Here is a 16594-nt window from a genome sequence, read left to right as displayed (position 1 = left end):
ATTCTTACTAATTAGGGGGTGCTAAGGTTTTCCAGACCTAGGCCTACAATAGAAAGTTGATTTAAATAAAAAATCCCTATCTAGCCTTTGGTTTAACTGTACAGGATCACATTAAGTCTAATTTCTCTTTAACAGTCAGGACATATGATCATCTTCTGTCTATGAAGGATAAGTAGAATCCTGAGAGTTACAAGAGGAAAGCCTCAGACAGCATTTAGTTCCTGTTTCATGAAGCTATGAATAGCTTGAGTACCAGCCCTAACAAAGCAAAAAGCAGGAAGTGCATGACTGTAGAGGGCAGGTCAAGAAATGATGAATGCTTAGCTTTAAGTATTTAATTTGGTAGCCTGGAGGCTACAAAGGTGATGGAAGTTTACCACTGGTGCTGCAACTCCGGAGAGGCGTTTAATTTTTCCAGGGGGAAAAAGTGCTAACTCCTTGATTTTCCAAAGAAAGTCTTAGGAAAGTAAAAAGGTTAAGGGGTTGGTACTTAGAAGAGTCACTAGCCTTCAACAGATAAGAGTTTTTTCTGAGTGCAAAGACACCGCTCTGCTCAACTTTTTTTCCCATGGGGAAAACAACTGTTTTAATAATTGTAGTATTTCAAGTATTTATTTCATTTTTTAATTTTTAATTTTGGAACAGGGTCTTGCTTTGTTGTCCAGGCTGGAGTACAGTGGCACCATCAGAGCTCACTGCAGCCTTGACTTCCCCGGCTCACGCTCCCACCTCAGCCTCCCGAGCAGCTGCGACTACAGGCATGCACCATCATGCCTGGCTAATTAAAACAATCTTTTTTTTTTTTGGTAGAGATAGGGTCTTTCTATGTTGCCTAGGGTGGTCTCAAATTCCTGGGCTCAAGGGATCCTCCCACCTCAGCCTCCCAAAGTGCTGGGATTACAGCTGTGAGCCACTACATCCAGCCCAAAGTACTTATTTTAAATACATGTGCATATATACATATGACTCTATGAGTTGAATAATGCATTTTTAGGTTGACCATTCAATGTATTTGCCTATAGGTATATAATTAAATCAGAAATTTGAAACATGGCCGGGCGCGGTGGCTCAAGCCTGTAATCCCAGCACTTTGGGAGGCCGAGATGGGCGGATCACGAGGTCAGGAGATCGAGACCATCCTGGCTAACATAGTGAAACCTCGTCTCTGCTAAAAAAAATACAAAAACCTAGCCGGGCGAGGTGGCGGGCGCCTGTAGTCCCAGCTACTCGGGAGGCTGAGGCAGGAGAATGGCGTAAACCCGGGAGGCGGAGCTTGCAGTGAGCTGAGATCCGGCCACTGCACTCCAGCCTGGGTGACAGAGCGAGACTCTGTCTCAAAAAAAAAAAAAAAAAAAAAAAAGAAATTTGAAACATACAGTATACTCAGACACAGGGACTCACAAAATGATACTCATTAGTAGAACAAAGAATTCTAGCTGCACAAAAACAACATCTCATACCACTTCCACGTTTAGACTGAAAAACTGTGTAAAAGTATGATTTAAATCCGAACTTCAAAGAGACTGAAAACAATCCACACTGTTTTGGAATCCCATGTTTGCACAATCTGAGAATATACAGTAGAATTTGGTGAGGGTTACAGAGAGAATTAGTCTAAGTGATAACATCTACAGAATCTATAGAAAGAACACTTTTGATTTACTTATATTCAAATAACATTTACTGAATACAGCTGTCTGCATTTTCCAGGCACGGTGGTAAGTAAGAGAGAGATCTCAGAAATATTTATGTATGACTCCTATTACAAGATGTGACCTTTTCCAGACAGCCACCAGCAAGCTCTGGATTTATGTCTTCAAGAGGAACGTATATAAGTCCTCAAGAAGGGATTTAATTGTGCCTGTAATCCCAGCACTTTGGGAGGCTGAGGCGGGCAGATCACAAGGTCAGGAGATCGAGACCATCCTGGCTAACACGGTGAAGCCCCGTCTCTGCTAAAAAAAAAAATACAAAAAATTAGCCGGGCATGGTGGCGGGCACCTGTAGGCTCAGCTACTCGGGGGGCTGAGGCAGGAGAATGGTGTGAATCTGAGAGGCGGAGCTTGCAGTGAGCCAAGATCGTGCCACCGCACTCCAGCCTGGGCGACAGAGCAAGACTCTGTCCCCACCAAAAAAGAAGGGATTTACAATTTTCTTGTGCCTGCCAAAGTGCAGACCTAAATGCCAGGTCAAGTCATACAACATTAAAACTTAAATGAACACTTAAAGATGGTAACTTAACAAAAATGGCAGGTAATGCCCCCTAGACTCCAGGCCTGTGACTACCCAGCCACATTTTATTACAAAGGAAAGATATAAAGGTGAGTCATGGTGGCTCATGCCTGTAATATCAGCACTTTAAAAAGCCGAGGTGAAAGGTCAGTTGAGGTCAGAAGTTCAAGACTAGCCTGGGTAACACAACGAGATCTTGTCTTTACAAAAAAATTTTAAAAATTAGCCACACATGGTGGAACGTCTGTAGACCCAACACTCAGGAGGCTGAGGCTAAAGGATTGCTTGAGCCCAGGAAGTTGGGGCTACAGTGAGCTATGACTGGGACACTGCATGCCAGTCTGGGTGAAAGAGCAAGACGCTGAAAGGAAAGAAAGGAAAGGGAAGGGAAGGAAGGCGACAGGAGGGGAGGGGAGGAGAAGGGAGGGGAGGAGAAGGGAGGGGAGGAGAGGGGAGGGGAGGAGAGGGGAGGGGAGGAGAGGGGAGGGGAGGGGAGGACAGGGGAGGAGAGGGGAAGGGAGGAGAGGGGAGGGGAGGGAAGGAGAGGAAAGAAGAGAGAAAGAGAGGGAGAGAGAGAGACAGATGGAAAGAGAGAGAAAGAAAGAGAGAGAGGGAGAGAAGGAAGGAAGGAAGGAAGGAAGGAAGGAAGGAAGGAAGGAAGGAAGGAAGGAAGGAAGGAATTCCGACGTCAGAATTTAACAGGAATTGTTAGATGAATCAACAACAGTGATCTGATTTTTGACAGTAAAATATTTCTTCCTAATCCAGTTTTTAATTTTTATTTCAAATGAACATGTTGTCTAATTCCATATGAAGTGATGCGGAGGCCCACAACAAGCATGATTACAAGCACTCTAAAATTATCCCCTTTGATAAAAGATGACACTTTGGCAAACGTTCTTGCCACTGCCTTTCCTGTGATGGCTGAGGAGACTAAACTGAGAGTTTAAATGTACATTTGTTAAAGCCTCCATTCAGTCCTCATCTTATTTTTAGTCCCATCAATGTCCATTTAGCAAAGATCTGACTAAGGAGATCGGACTTTCAGCTGGAACGCTTCACAAGTGTCTGCTATGAAGATTCTGGTCTCAGCACCCACCACCCCCTCCTGCTCTGGCAAATGATCACACGGCTCCTCTCCTGAAAGCGTGTTCTCCAAAAAAGAGAAGAACCAAGGAGCTTTTGTTCTGCAGAGACATAAAAAAACTTCCTGACAAGTGCCTTGCTAAGATGAAAATGAAAACGCTAATATGAATATTCTTTTTCAAAAGCTCTTTGTTCAGAGAGGAAGCTTGTTCTAGTGAGAAGGCACCGCAGTGACTCGCGGCTCTACCCTGCCCCTTCCTAGCAGTGTCACCCTGAACCAGCCACTCCATCTCCCGAGGTTGCAGTGATATCATCGGTAGAGCAGGGTCAATAGTATCTTACTTCTTGGAAGAATGCCACGAGCTCTTTAACAGCTCCTCATGGCTTTCTGTGCACTGTCACTTTATCCATAGAAAAATCAAAATGGCGAGGAAGATCAGTGCAAATGGGTGACTTTTTGGTTAAGCTGCATAAAATGCACAAACAATTCCAGCCAAGATTGAGTGAGAAGAACTGGATTTACCCTCCCGCCTGAACAACCAACAAATGGCCAATATATTCATATATAAACAATGTTTCTTTCTCCACACCCCCCCCTCAACCGCCCAGATGGAGTCTGCTCTGTCGCCAGACTGGAGTGCAGAATAAATGGACAATATATTCATATATAAACAACGTTTCTTCTTTTTTTTTTGAGATGGAGTCTGCTCTGTTGCCCAGGCTGGAGTGCAGTGGCACAATCTCGGCTCACTGCAACCTCTGCCTCCTGGGTTCAAGCAATTATCCTGCCTCAGCCTCCTGAGTAGCTGGGACTACAGGTGTGCGCCACCACGCCCGGCTAGCTTTTTGTATTTTTAGTAGAGACAGGGTTTCACCATGTTGGCCAGGATGGTCGTGATCTCTTGATCTCGTGATCTGCCCACCTTGGCCTCCCAAAGTGCTGGGATTACAGGTGTGAGCCACCTCACCTGGCATAAATAACGTTTCTGCAAGATACTAGACATCAAGTGAAGGACACTGATTCCTGAAAAGGGGAAACAAATGAGGACTTACAGCTGCCAAACTCATGGCCCTGAATTTCCAGGTCATGACTTCAGGTGGGGAAACCCACACAGAGCCTAGAGGACTCACAGAGTGGAGGACATGAAGTGTATGGAGAGACCAAGGTCACAGGACAGGCTGGTGAGGACAGAGTTGCTCCAAAAGAGAATCCAGAGACGTGCAGAGTGATCCTTGAGAACACAGCTGAGTAATGATGGGTACATGAATGTGAAAGAAACTGAGGCCAGGGGGAAAATCACTTAGCATTAACAGTGCTTGGTGTTCACACAGGGACAGGAATAATGCCTCTTTCCACTAGTCAGATGAGAAAACTTAACATTCACGGTAGATGACTGAGAAGGGTCTTGCCTCACTAGTAAGGAATAACTAGTTCTAGGCTGACAACTGCTCCGATTCCACCTAACAAATCTAAAAATGCAAAGCTCAAAAGGATCAAACTGTTTCCAAGTAATTCGACTACATGACAGAAAAAAGCTCAAGAATATTACAAAAACACCTAGCATTCAACAAGCTTAATTTCAGGGTCTGACATTTAATAAAAAATTATGAGGCATGAAATGATACAGGGAAATGCCACATGCAATCATAAGCAATCAAAATTGATTCAAAGTTGACAGAGGTGTTAGAATTAGCAAACATGGATATTTAAACAGTTTTCATGTAATAACTGTAGTCCATAGGTTCAAAAGTTAAGTAAAGATATAGACAGTATATAAAAGTTAAGTAAAAATATAGACAATATTAAGGGGGTTGAACGGAGCCTAGGTCAAATTTCTATATATAACAACTACAGTATGTGAAGTGATAAGATGAAAAATGGCCAGATGGAATTAAGGGCAGATTGAACTATACCATGGCATATCAAAATTAAATTGTTAAAAACCAGTGAAATAGAGAAAACTGTAAAAACAGAGGAAAAAAAAAAGCATGTTATTTATAGAGAAATAAAGATAAAGATATCAACACAAATAAGACAGCAGAGTATCATCTTCCAAGCAGTGGGAGAAAAACCTCAACCCAGCATTTTATACCCAGCAAAAATATCTTTCAAAAACCAAAGGTATAAAAAAGACATTTTCCGTCAAAGCCAAGCAAAAGATTCCATCACCAACTTACATGCACTCAAACTTTTTATTTTTTTAAAAGAGACAGGAATGCCCTTTGTCACCCAGATTGGAGTGCAGTCAGGCAATCATAGCTTAATGCAGTCTTGAACCCCTGAGTTCAAGGGATCTTCCTATCTCAACCTCCTGAGTTGCTGGGATTGCAGGCACAAGCCACCAAGCCCAGTCTCTAAGACATTTGAAAAGAAATCTTTTAGGCAGAAGGAAAATGATACCAGTTGGATCTGCACAAAGAATTTAGAGCATCCAAAACGGTGACTTCATAGGTAAACATATGGTTTTTTTTTTTTTTTTTAATTTATAACTCATTAAAAGATAACTGACTGTCTAAAGAAAAACATCAACAATGTAGTAAGGAAAAAGTATGACAACAACCGCTTACAGAATGAGAGAGGAGAAATGGAAGTACTTTTTGTAAGGTTCTTACACTATCTGTGAAGTGGTATAATATCTCTTGAACTGACATAATATCATCGTGACAAGTTTAGAATGTTTTCTATAAGCCTAAACAACCAGTAAAATAACAAACTAGTTATAACTTGCAAACCAACAAAAGAGATGAACCAGTAAAATAACAGTTGTAACTTACAAACCAATAAAAGGAATAAAACAGAATCATAAAAAATGTTCAATTAATTCAAACAAAAAAAAAAGAGGAAAAAAGAAGAACAAAGAACAGACTGGACAAATAGAAAACAAATAGCAAGATGACAGATTTTGTCACACCATTTCCATAAACTCATTCAGTGTACAAGGTCTTCTCAATCCAAAGGAAAACTAAGACCCAATTATATGCTGCCTAAAAAAAATACACTTCAAATATAAAGACAAATAAGTTCAATAAGAGTACAAGGATGGAAAAATGCCCCACATTAATATTAATCAAAAGAAAGCTGGAATAGCTTTATTAATATTAAAGTACATTTCGGAGCAAAGCATTACAAAGGATAAAAAGATCATTTCATAAGAAGAGACTCAAAGAGGGCCTAACAGCCCGAAACGTTTACGCACCTAAAAACACAGCCTCAAAGTACACAATGTAAAAACTGATAGCACTGTTTAGAAAAATGGACCAGTCCACAATCACAGGTATAGTTTTCCATATCCCTCGCTCAATGACAAACAGAAAGAACAAGTGGCTGGGCATGGGGTTCACGCCTGCAATCCCAGCACTCTGGCAGGCCGAGGCGGGTGGATCATCTGAGGTCAGGAGATCGAGACCAGTCTGGCCAACATGAAGAGACCCCGTCTCTACTAAAAATACAAAAATGAGCTGGGTGTGGTGGCACACCTGTAATCCTAGGTACTTGGGAGGCTAAGGCAGGAGAATTGCTTGAACCCAGGAGACAGAGGTTGCAGTGAACAGAGATCACACCACTGCACTCCAGCCTGGGCGACAGGGTGAGACTCCGTCTCATAAAAAAAAAAAAAAAACACAAGAAAGAACAAGTGGACATAAACCAAACACTCATGCTCAGAATGTTCCTTCCATTCCAAGTAAGCTCTCATGAGCTTACTTGTCATCATGACTGACAAACGCTTCCCCACAGAGAATATGGCCACTGCTCTGAGACAGACATTTGAGTTCTAATTCCTTCTGGTCCACTAAAAATTCTTACAACTCAGCCAAATCTCAACTTTCCTTGACCTTAGTTATATAATTATACTTACATGATGAGGGGGCTGGGCAAGGTTACTTCTAAAATCCTTTGCTATGGTCTAAATGTTTGTGTCTCTCCCACCCCCGATTCATATGCTGAAACCTAAGCCACAATGTGATGCTTTTTGAGGGTGAAACCTTTGGGAAACCATTAGGCATGAGGGCAGAGCCTTCAAGATTGACATCAGTACCCTTATAAACGGCCCCTGAGAGCTCACTTGCCCATTCCACCATATGAGGATACAGCAAAATACAAACAAAAACAAAAATAAAAGATTAAAAAAACAATTTAAGTTCTATGAAACAGGAAGCCAGCTTTCACCAGACAACCAAGTCTGCTGATGTCTTGATCTTGGACTTCTCAGCCTCTGTAACTGTGAAAGATAAACTTCTGTTGCTGATAAGGTACCCAGTCTATGGTATTCTGTTATAGCGGTCTGAAGGGATGGGAAGACATCCTTCCAGCTCTCGTGTTCGAACCTGAACTATGCCATCAATTGTCACCACCTCAGGAATATTAAATCAAGCCAGGGCTTGCACTGTGAGTCCCTGGGAACACTGTCTGGCTGCTCTGGAGAAGTGTGAGTGTCCACTGTGCAGAGATGGCCCTGTGGAGGCAGCTGCCCTGTGACCCTTTGACTTTCAAGATGGAATGGACAAGGGTTGAACCTGTGAATAACAGTGCTCAAGGCATTGCTTCTCATGGTTTCCAGTTCCCAGTCCCCACCCTTACTGTCTGTGCTGTGACCTGAAGTGGGAACTCGACCACAGGGAGACCTACCCGAGGAGGAACGGCCTGCAGAGCAGTGATGTAGTTCTCCAGGGCCAGGCGGCGGCGGTCATTGAGCATGGCTTCCACTCTGGCCATGTGTGTCTCCACCAGCTGCTGTCTCTCGTTGGCTGCTTCCTGTTCCAAAGATTCCACTTTCTCCTGGAAATGCTGCCATCATAAACACATATGTCCATGGGGACTGAACAAGTAGGATGAAGCAGCAATTTCAAGTCTTCTAAAAAAGACATCCTATTCCATTTTCTTCTAGTGCTAAAAAGTATCCTAAAGACTGCATAGTCATTCCACATTTTGACTAACTCTGCATGTTTTATAGGTTACGTCACTTTTCTGCACTCTCCAATCTACATCAAACCTACTTTTTCATTGAAAATCAGTATTTCATAGGCTCTCTGAAGACCGATTTGACTAATAATAACATTGGATAAATATATGCACTCTTGAAACTCTTATATTAAAAAAAATTCCTCTCTTACTAAAAGTACCTCAAGTAATTGATCATAACAAACTCTTGGTTTACTTAAGGTAATTTTGAGACTGGTTTAAGTCAAAAATTCAAATTCTCATAATTTTTGCAGGAGGGAGAAGCAGCAGAAGATTGTGGGTGACTGAAAAGATGTATGATTAATAAAAAGTAGATTGCAAGTTACAATATGAGTTTTATGGCAATGAATTATAACTTGAAATAATTGGGAGCAGATATAAGGCAGGATTTAAGCAACTCAATTACTAGACAATGATTAAGAACAGTTCAAGTTCATGGGACTATGAACAATCACGCCTGAGGTGCTGGCAGATGCAGGTAAACCTGCAGACACTCATTAAACAGACTGCTGGCATGTGATGTTTGGTACGAAATGGGTTCAGATTTTACCTGGATAACTGCCTTCTTATCAGCTTTAGGCAAGTTCTTTGCCTGACGTTCTGCCTCTTCCCATTCTCTCATGACCTATAAATTAAGAAAACATTTGAGTTTAAAATCATCAGTTCATCCTTTGAATACAGACTTAATAGGATGGATGATTATGTCTTTCTTCTATTTTTGTCATTTTAGATATTTTAAAAATGTATTACATACCCATTCCTATCTGAATAATATGTGACCTCCCACTAGGATATATACATAATTAATCACAGCAGTATATTAAACATAAATGTTCACATTTACTGCAGGAATATAGCCTTTTGAGTCAAGGTTGGTCTTTTTTTCCCTAGAACTGAGTGACAGTCATTTTATTTGATGTGAACAAACACCAACTATTCATAGAAGGCATACACTAACTGAACAAGGTCTTCCAATATTTAACTGAAACATGGAAGTTTTACTCTCTTATGAAAGCGACTGAAACCATTTTAAACTATATATTTTGACTTTAAAAGAAAATATGACATTTTGTGTGTGTGTGTGTGTGTGTGTGTGTGTGTGTGTGTGTGTGTGTATATGTGTGTGTGTGATGAATACAATGCCAAAGAGAAGTATATAATGGGGGAGAAAAAGAAGACCTCTGCTGTCTGATATCCTAAGACCTATCCCCCTTTAAAGAACTGATGGGGAATTAAGGCCCTTTAAGCTTGCCGACCTAAGTCATGAACAGCAAGGATTACTCTAAGTCCTTCCAAAAACTCCAAGAAAACATATAATATTCTGAATGCAGAAAAAATGTATTTTTTAACAAATAGCACTAATTTAGTAACCAACTGCTACGGTTTGAATGTATCCCCTAAAAAGCATGTGTTGGAAACTTAATCCCCAATGCAACAATGTTGAGAGGTGATTCAGTCTCTGTCCTCATGAGTAAATTAGTTTCATTATGGGGAGAGTAGGTTTGTTATTGTGAGAAGTGGGTTGTTATAAAATTGAGTTTTGCGCTCCTCTCGCCCTTCTTCCTTCCACCATAAATGATACAGCATGAAGGTCCTCAACAGATGCCAGCACCATGCTCTTGGACTTCCCCACTTGCAGAATTGAAAGCCGAATTTTAAACTTCTTTTTCTTTACAGATTATCCAGGCTGGGGTATTCTATTATAGCAACACAAACTGACTAAGATATCAGGTGAATGTGTTTTGTAGGAAATCAATGCTTCCTGCATGGATTTCCCTGAGTGAAGTGCACTCATTAACCTGATAAAAAAAGTAAAAGACTGTACCTCTGTATGTTGTTCAAGGTAACCTAGAGCTGCCTTTTCAAGTGTATGACAAGTAGAATTTGTTTAAAGTGCAACTCATAACTGAGCTAGGTAAAATGAAGAAAGAAAGATCAAGGAAAAAAAATATTGACTTGGTGCCAGATGTGTACTTGCATACTCTGTGTACTCCCAAAGTATGAGGAAACTTGATTACTGTATTATAAGAGCCTGTTATTTGTAGGTATTTAGCCCTAAGGAATAGACTCTTCTGACATACTTCAAGACAGGAAAGAAAAAGAGGCTTGGAATAAATAACTACAGATAGAAGACTTCTATGAGACAATACCACATCAAATCACCATGTGGGTTCCTAATTACAGATTTTATTGTCTATTGATATTAATTCTTTGTATATGATACGCAATTAGCTTCTTCTTGTTGTTTTAGTAAAACTATGGAGAAAACAAGATGGAATAAATATTCCATTATACTTAAAAAGCATATAAAAAATAATCTCAAGGTTTACAGCAAAATTGGGACAAATGCCCTGCTGCAATGAACAAGAATAGAACATGGAAGAAAAGAAACATATTGTCCCATCTGCTTTGGTGCTTCTACCAAGTTAATAAAGGGAACCTGTGGGCAAGGGGGACATGGAAGACCATCTTTGCTTTATAGATGAGATAAGCCTTGCAATATAAATATTTCAATTTCCTGCTTTGGGAATGTTCACAGTGGTGGTACTCTACCCACAATTCTTCAAGCAAGGAATCTCAAAATTAGTTTCAGATAGAAGTTCAATGCTCTACTGCAATGTGAAAACTGATTTCCCATATTACATTTACATTTTTTCCATTTTTACCTTGTACACTCAGAACCTGGACTTTAAGCTTTAAGCTGGAGGCATCCATGAAATAATTAAAGAGATTCATTTAGCTAATGAGTTGCAAATAAGCGTTACTATAAAAATTAACTCAAATTTTGATTTTCAGAACAATTTAAAAATATCCTATACCCCCACAAATAAATAAATCACCTGCACCATCCCACTAAGACTCTACTGCAAATGAATACACACTATATGTAGGCTGAGCATCTCCCTATCAACAGTGAATTTCACTGTGGAACTGATAATAGCATTACTGCTGACCCTGTACTAAGTGCTTTACAACATCTATCTAATTTAACTGATTCCTCACAACAGCTTGTGACTAGCCAGGTTAAGGTACCAGCTCAAGACTATGCAGGTAAAAAAGGGGGAGGAAAGAATATAAACCAAGATCTATGTGGTTCTAAAGATCATGTTTTTGTACCCTATGGTACCCAATTTTCCATTATAAAATAAAAAATTCATTAGGTGAGCTAAGTTTATTTACATTTAGTGACAGGAGAAAGGGGCGCTCTTAAAATGTTGCTGCTTATCTGAAAAATAAAAACCTAGGCTGGGTACAGTGGCTCATGCCTGTAATCCCAGCATTTTGGGAGGCCGAGGTGGGTGAATCACAAGGTCAGGAGATCGAGACCATCCTGGCCAACATGGTGAAACCATGTCTCTACTAAAAATACAAAAATTAGCTGGGCGTGGTGGCATGTGCCTGTAATCCCAGCTACTGGGGAGGCTGAGGCAGGAGAATCGCTCAAACCAGGGAGTTGGAGGTTGCAGTGAGTCTAGATTGTACCACTGCACTCCAGCCCAGCGACAGAGCAAGACTCCATTAATGAAAGAAGGGAGGGAGGGAGGGAGGGAGGGAGGGAGGGAGGGAGGAAGGAAGGAAGGAAGGAAGGAAGGAAGGAAGGAAGGAAGGAAGGAAGGAAGGAAGGAAGGAAGGAAGGAAGAGTTGGGTCAGCTTTCAATTTGAAGGACTTCATTTTAAGCATATACTAAAAGTAGTAAGTTTATAAGTAATAAAAGTGCTCACACATGGTTCAGCTGCTGATTTCTATTGACTAGATGCTAGTCACGACATAGAGCAACAAAAATCTACAGGTTTAGAGTTATATGAAATATTTCATATTATATTTCATATATTTCATATTATTTTCATATAAAATATGAAAAATTGAAATTTGAAAAATATGAAAATATGAAAAATCCCAAAATCCTCTGTATTTATAAGAAAACATATAACAAAAACTACAATAAAACTTATTTAAAAAACTGCACAATTTTTAAAATTTAAAATTCTCAGGACCTGGCCCTTGCAGTGCCTCTATAGATTCTTACAAAGCAATTTTCCACTGCAGGCACAAAGGTATCAATTTCATTTGGATTGATGGATCTTCAAAGACTTGGCTGTTTCATGCAGAGAAAATGACTACTACTTAGTAGAGATTTAAGAGGCAGGCAAGTTTGAAGTTGAAAAGTCCCTAGATTTCAGCACTACAGATTATCAGATACATACTAATTTCAGGTGTCTCATATGCCTGTGACCACTGGAATCTAGTAGACAACATTCCCTGCTCTGGGATAACATCTCTTAGGTTATATCAGATATATCTGACAACTAAAAGATGAACAAAATCTATCAAAACTCATATGAACTAAGTCACAAGTTAAATAGATGTGCTAAAAGAAAAGTTAAATTATTATTTTATTGAAGACCTGTCATATCTAAAACAGAGAATTTGAAATATGTTTTCTTAATAAGATCAAAAATGACCAAGTTATACTAGGATAAAAAAACCAGGATTAAAAAACCACAAAATTTTAAAAAAATGACTAAGTGGGTCCAAGATAAATGCAAGGTTAGTAAGACTTACATGAACTTAGAGGTACTAAAAGGAGTTTACAATCCAGCTGGAAAGATAACGCAGGTGTGTCGAAAAATCACTAATAAAACCGGAGAGCAAATATTTAGAATTAAATGAAAGGTAAGGGCAATGACTGTCTGTCTCATTCTGAGTATGAAGTGGGGTGTAAGGAATGGGTGAGATGTGCCAACGTGAAGAAGGGTGGGGGGGCATTTCCAGGAGAAGTCAATGCCGAGGACAAAGGGAAGTCCAAGATGAGATGAGCAGATGGTGAGCAGAGTGGCGTGATCAGAACAGCAGTTTAACGCTGTACAGAAGGCAAGGGTAACAGTTGAGAAGGAAGAGGTGGTAGGAAGACCAGAGTCAGGGTACAGCGGTAGGCGCTGAAAATGACAAGCTGAGCATTCGGTGTTTATTTTTGTCATTGTTCTTTTTTTTAAGACTTCATGTGCCCAGAAGTGGATTTGTGAGGGCACAGGAAGCCTCTGAAAGCTTCATAAAGAAGGGAGATAGGAGGACATTTCAGTGGCAATAAGTATGATTCATAGTCCTCCAATGCTTTCGGGACAGTGCCTATGTCTTTCCTAATGAAAAATCTGATTTTTTTGGCATCAGGTGAAAACTCACTAATTCCCTGTGGTTAGCTTTCTAGTTCAATTCGCTGCTAGGTTTTCATCACGGGCAACCACTAGAACTGCACATTATATTCCAGAGCCAAAAGTATAGTGATTATAAGGCGTTTTCCCTCTTTATGTTATTATACCAAAGTAGATCCAAGTATTGTTACTCATCTGAAGGCAAAACAAACCAACAAAAAAACAAAACAAACCAAAACACAGTATCTGTGTTGTACCTTTCTAGATACATTATTAGCTATATGTTTTCAAGTGTAGGTTTTCTTATTATTCAGGTGAGGCCAAGAGGTCAGGAGATGATTATCATGGAAAAGACAGTTTGTTACTCACAGCTCCCAAGAAGCCGGTATATGCCACTACAAGCAGGCTCATACGGGAAGCATCAGGGTTGGTCAGGAGGGGAACACATGAACAAGAGCTCTCTGTGGTTTTCATGGAAAGAATGCGCGAAGCAGGTAGGCACGTTTAGGACTGACTAGTTCAAATAATGGTGATGGGGCATGAGGTTTTCCCTAGTGGTCCGGTACCCGGCTCTGGGGTGATTACAGCAGGTGTATAGTGGCCCAGAGTATAAGAGGTAAGTAAAGAATATGGTTGGGAGTTAGGAGCGTTTGACTGATTGGTTTGCATGTGCAAGACATGCTCAGAGGCCATTCATTTGGCCCTGGCAGGGAGGAATCTTCTGGGGTCAACAGGGACCCAGATCAGAAATTACAGGAAAGCAAGATTAATTGTCTACTAAAGACTGACTATGGTCTTAGAAAATATGCAGCAGTCTCATTCATAAATTGCATTTAATGTCTCTCAACAGACCTTTTAAGTATCTAAGTATGACAAAAATTTCTCCTATCTTCTGATATTTGCCACAGAATATTAACACTAAAAATGAATGGCTTACTTTAACCTGAGATCTTTATTCATTCACTTATATGTCCAACTTTTTTTTTTTTTCCCCCACATTCACTCCCAGGTTTGTAGACTACAAATTGAAAAAGTGACTGGAAAATAATATGCCCATATTTGTTGATTGAATGAATGAATGAATGAATGAGGAATCTGAGCAAGGGCTAAAATTCTCTGTATTATCAAACTCCAATACAACATCCAGTGCCTGGTAGTAGACATAGCTTAAATTGTAGTTGATAGTATAGATAGTATAGATAGTATATATGGATTAGCCATGTTTTAGACACAAGTTATTTTTCAATTTGCTTAATTAAGGATCTGCTAAAAAAAAAAATACCAAACCAAACCAAACCACGGTTTTTTTTTTTCCCCCAGCAAAGTATAGTGAAAGCAGTACCGTACTACGAGCAAGAAAGGCCTGGATTCTAAATGTTGTCTCTGGCTCACTGATTTTGCTTTGTGCTAAAATGGGAAGCCACTCTTTGAACCTCTATTCCATTATGTATCACTTAGGAGACTAGATGAAATAATCACTATGGTTCAGCTCAGTTTTAAGTCTCTATGATTCTGTAGACTGTAAACAATGGTAGGTTCACAATTATAACAGTCTGGGATTTAATACAGAAACTCATCTTTACTAAAGAGAAAAATGCTCTTAGATGGATTTTAATTTACAATATGTTGATTACAGGTACTACATATATACAGAATAATAATGCCAAGTACCTTTCTTCACCAGAGAGAATGTTATGGACATCATTTAATTTGTGCTTACAAAATCCAACTATACTTGGATCCTTCTTAGGCAGCATGTTCATGGAGGATGCAAAAAACTCACAAACTGTGCCCACACAGTAAACATTTAAAATTAGAACTCTGCATCTTTAAAGATCTTGATAAAGCCAGCAGGCCCGTGGGGGAGACTGAGGTTTCCTGGTATCGTAGGGCTGAATGATGGAAGTGCCAGACTTACCTGGGACATTCTCTCTCGGTGCTTGGCCTCAAGTCTCTCTTTGGCTTTCTGGAAATGGGCGTGTTCATTCTCATCCCCAGGTGTCTCAAGGTACTTGTCAACGGCATCAGGGGTACTGGCTGCTGTTGTAGGAACTATAAAGTAGAAGAGAAGGAGGTTTGAGGAAAAAAACAAAAAAACAAAAAAACACCAACAACAGAATATCCACTTGTTTAAAAGAAAGCCATATTTTCAGTTATTTCTCGGAACAGAGAATTTAGTAAAGCAGCGCATACAAGACGTTAATGCTGTTTAAGAGAACACCATGAGACACTGTGCAGCACAGTAAGGATGTGTTTCATCATTCCCAAGTACAGAATGAAGGAAAAATCTTTAAAATGGTCCACTTTGCAATATAGTATTAGAGTTCTTTACGAAACAAGCATGCAAAGAGCAAAAACAGTTGGTGCTGGATAGACACGTTTTTCCAAATCCCCATGCTTTCCTGAATTCATATTTTGCAACTCTGAAAGTAAATGATGATATCATCAATATCATACATTCAGACTCCTGCAGAAACCAAAGATAACTGTAATTAGCCTGTTGTAGAATAACTGCACCCCAGAGAAAAGGTAAATTGTATGATGTATTTTAGATAACTTAACTACAAAGACAACCTTTATGAGACAGTATGTGAAACTCCACACACAAAAAAATCAATAAACACATTTTTGAATCACAAAAGGACCTTTCTGCCTTCACAAATTTGACACTAGTCAATGAATTCATTATGCCAGTTGTCAAAAAGTGATTTCTATTTTGAATTCAACCAATACTGCTAAGCAATATTTGAACTGCAACATACACTGCTATATTATGTGAAAACATAAATACCTATAAAATTCAAGAGTACACTATAAAACAAAAATGTCTTAACTCATGAGCCAAGTGAATTATAATACCTATAGAAGCAATTTTCCAAAAGATTAGTAATGACTAGTGAGAATTCAGAGTATTTATGAGCTTAAAAGAAAAAAGGATTTTGACTTAAGAAGAAGCATATTTAACATAAAAAATGAAATGAGATGTTTTCACTATCTTTTTAGGTCAAATCAATTGTTTCATTCAAAAGGTTATTCAAATATCACGAATGTTCCAAGTATTCCTATCAAATTATTAATACTTGTGTATTACATTTGGGATATAATACCTCAAAGAGGACTTGAATGAGAAGAATTTATAGCTAAGTCATTTTGAAACTAAACTTT

At 39.5% G+C, this 16594-nt stretch overlaps 1 protein-coding gene across 6 annotated transcripts in view; it reads right to left on the bottom strand.

Annotated features, from left to right (window-relative positions):
• Positions 1–16594, bottom strand: part of APP (amyloid beta precursor protein) — a 287131-nt gene that overhangs the window by 80803 nt on the left and 189734 nt on the right. For all 6 annotated transcript variants that reach the window (XM_005548883.4, XM_005548884.4, XM_005548885.4 and 3 more), the window contains 3 exons: positions 15348–15481; positions 8829–8903; positions 7946–8104 (listed from right to left, as the gene is read on the bottom strand). In XM_005548883.4, the coding sequence (XP_005548940.2) occupies positions 7946–8104; positions 8829–8903; positions 15348–15481 (368 nt within the window). The remainder of the gene's footprint in view (positions 1–7945; positions 8105–8828; positions 8904–15347; positions 15482–16594) is intronic.

The sequence above is a fragment of the Macaca fascicularis genome, chromosome 3 (assembly GCF_037993035.2).
Source record: "Macaca fascicularis isolate 582-1 chromosome 3, T2T-MFA8v1.1".
Classification (NCBI taxonomy): domain Eukaryota; kingdom Metazoa; phylum Chordata; class Mammalia; order Primates; family Cercopithecidae; genus Macaca; species Macaca fascicularis.
Note: the sequence above shows the minus strand (reverse complement) of the source record. Positions and strands in the feature narration are given on the sequence as shown.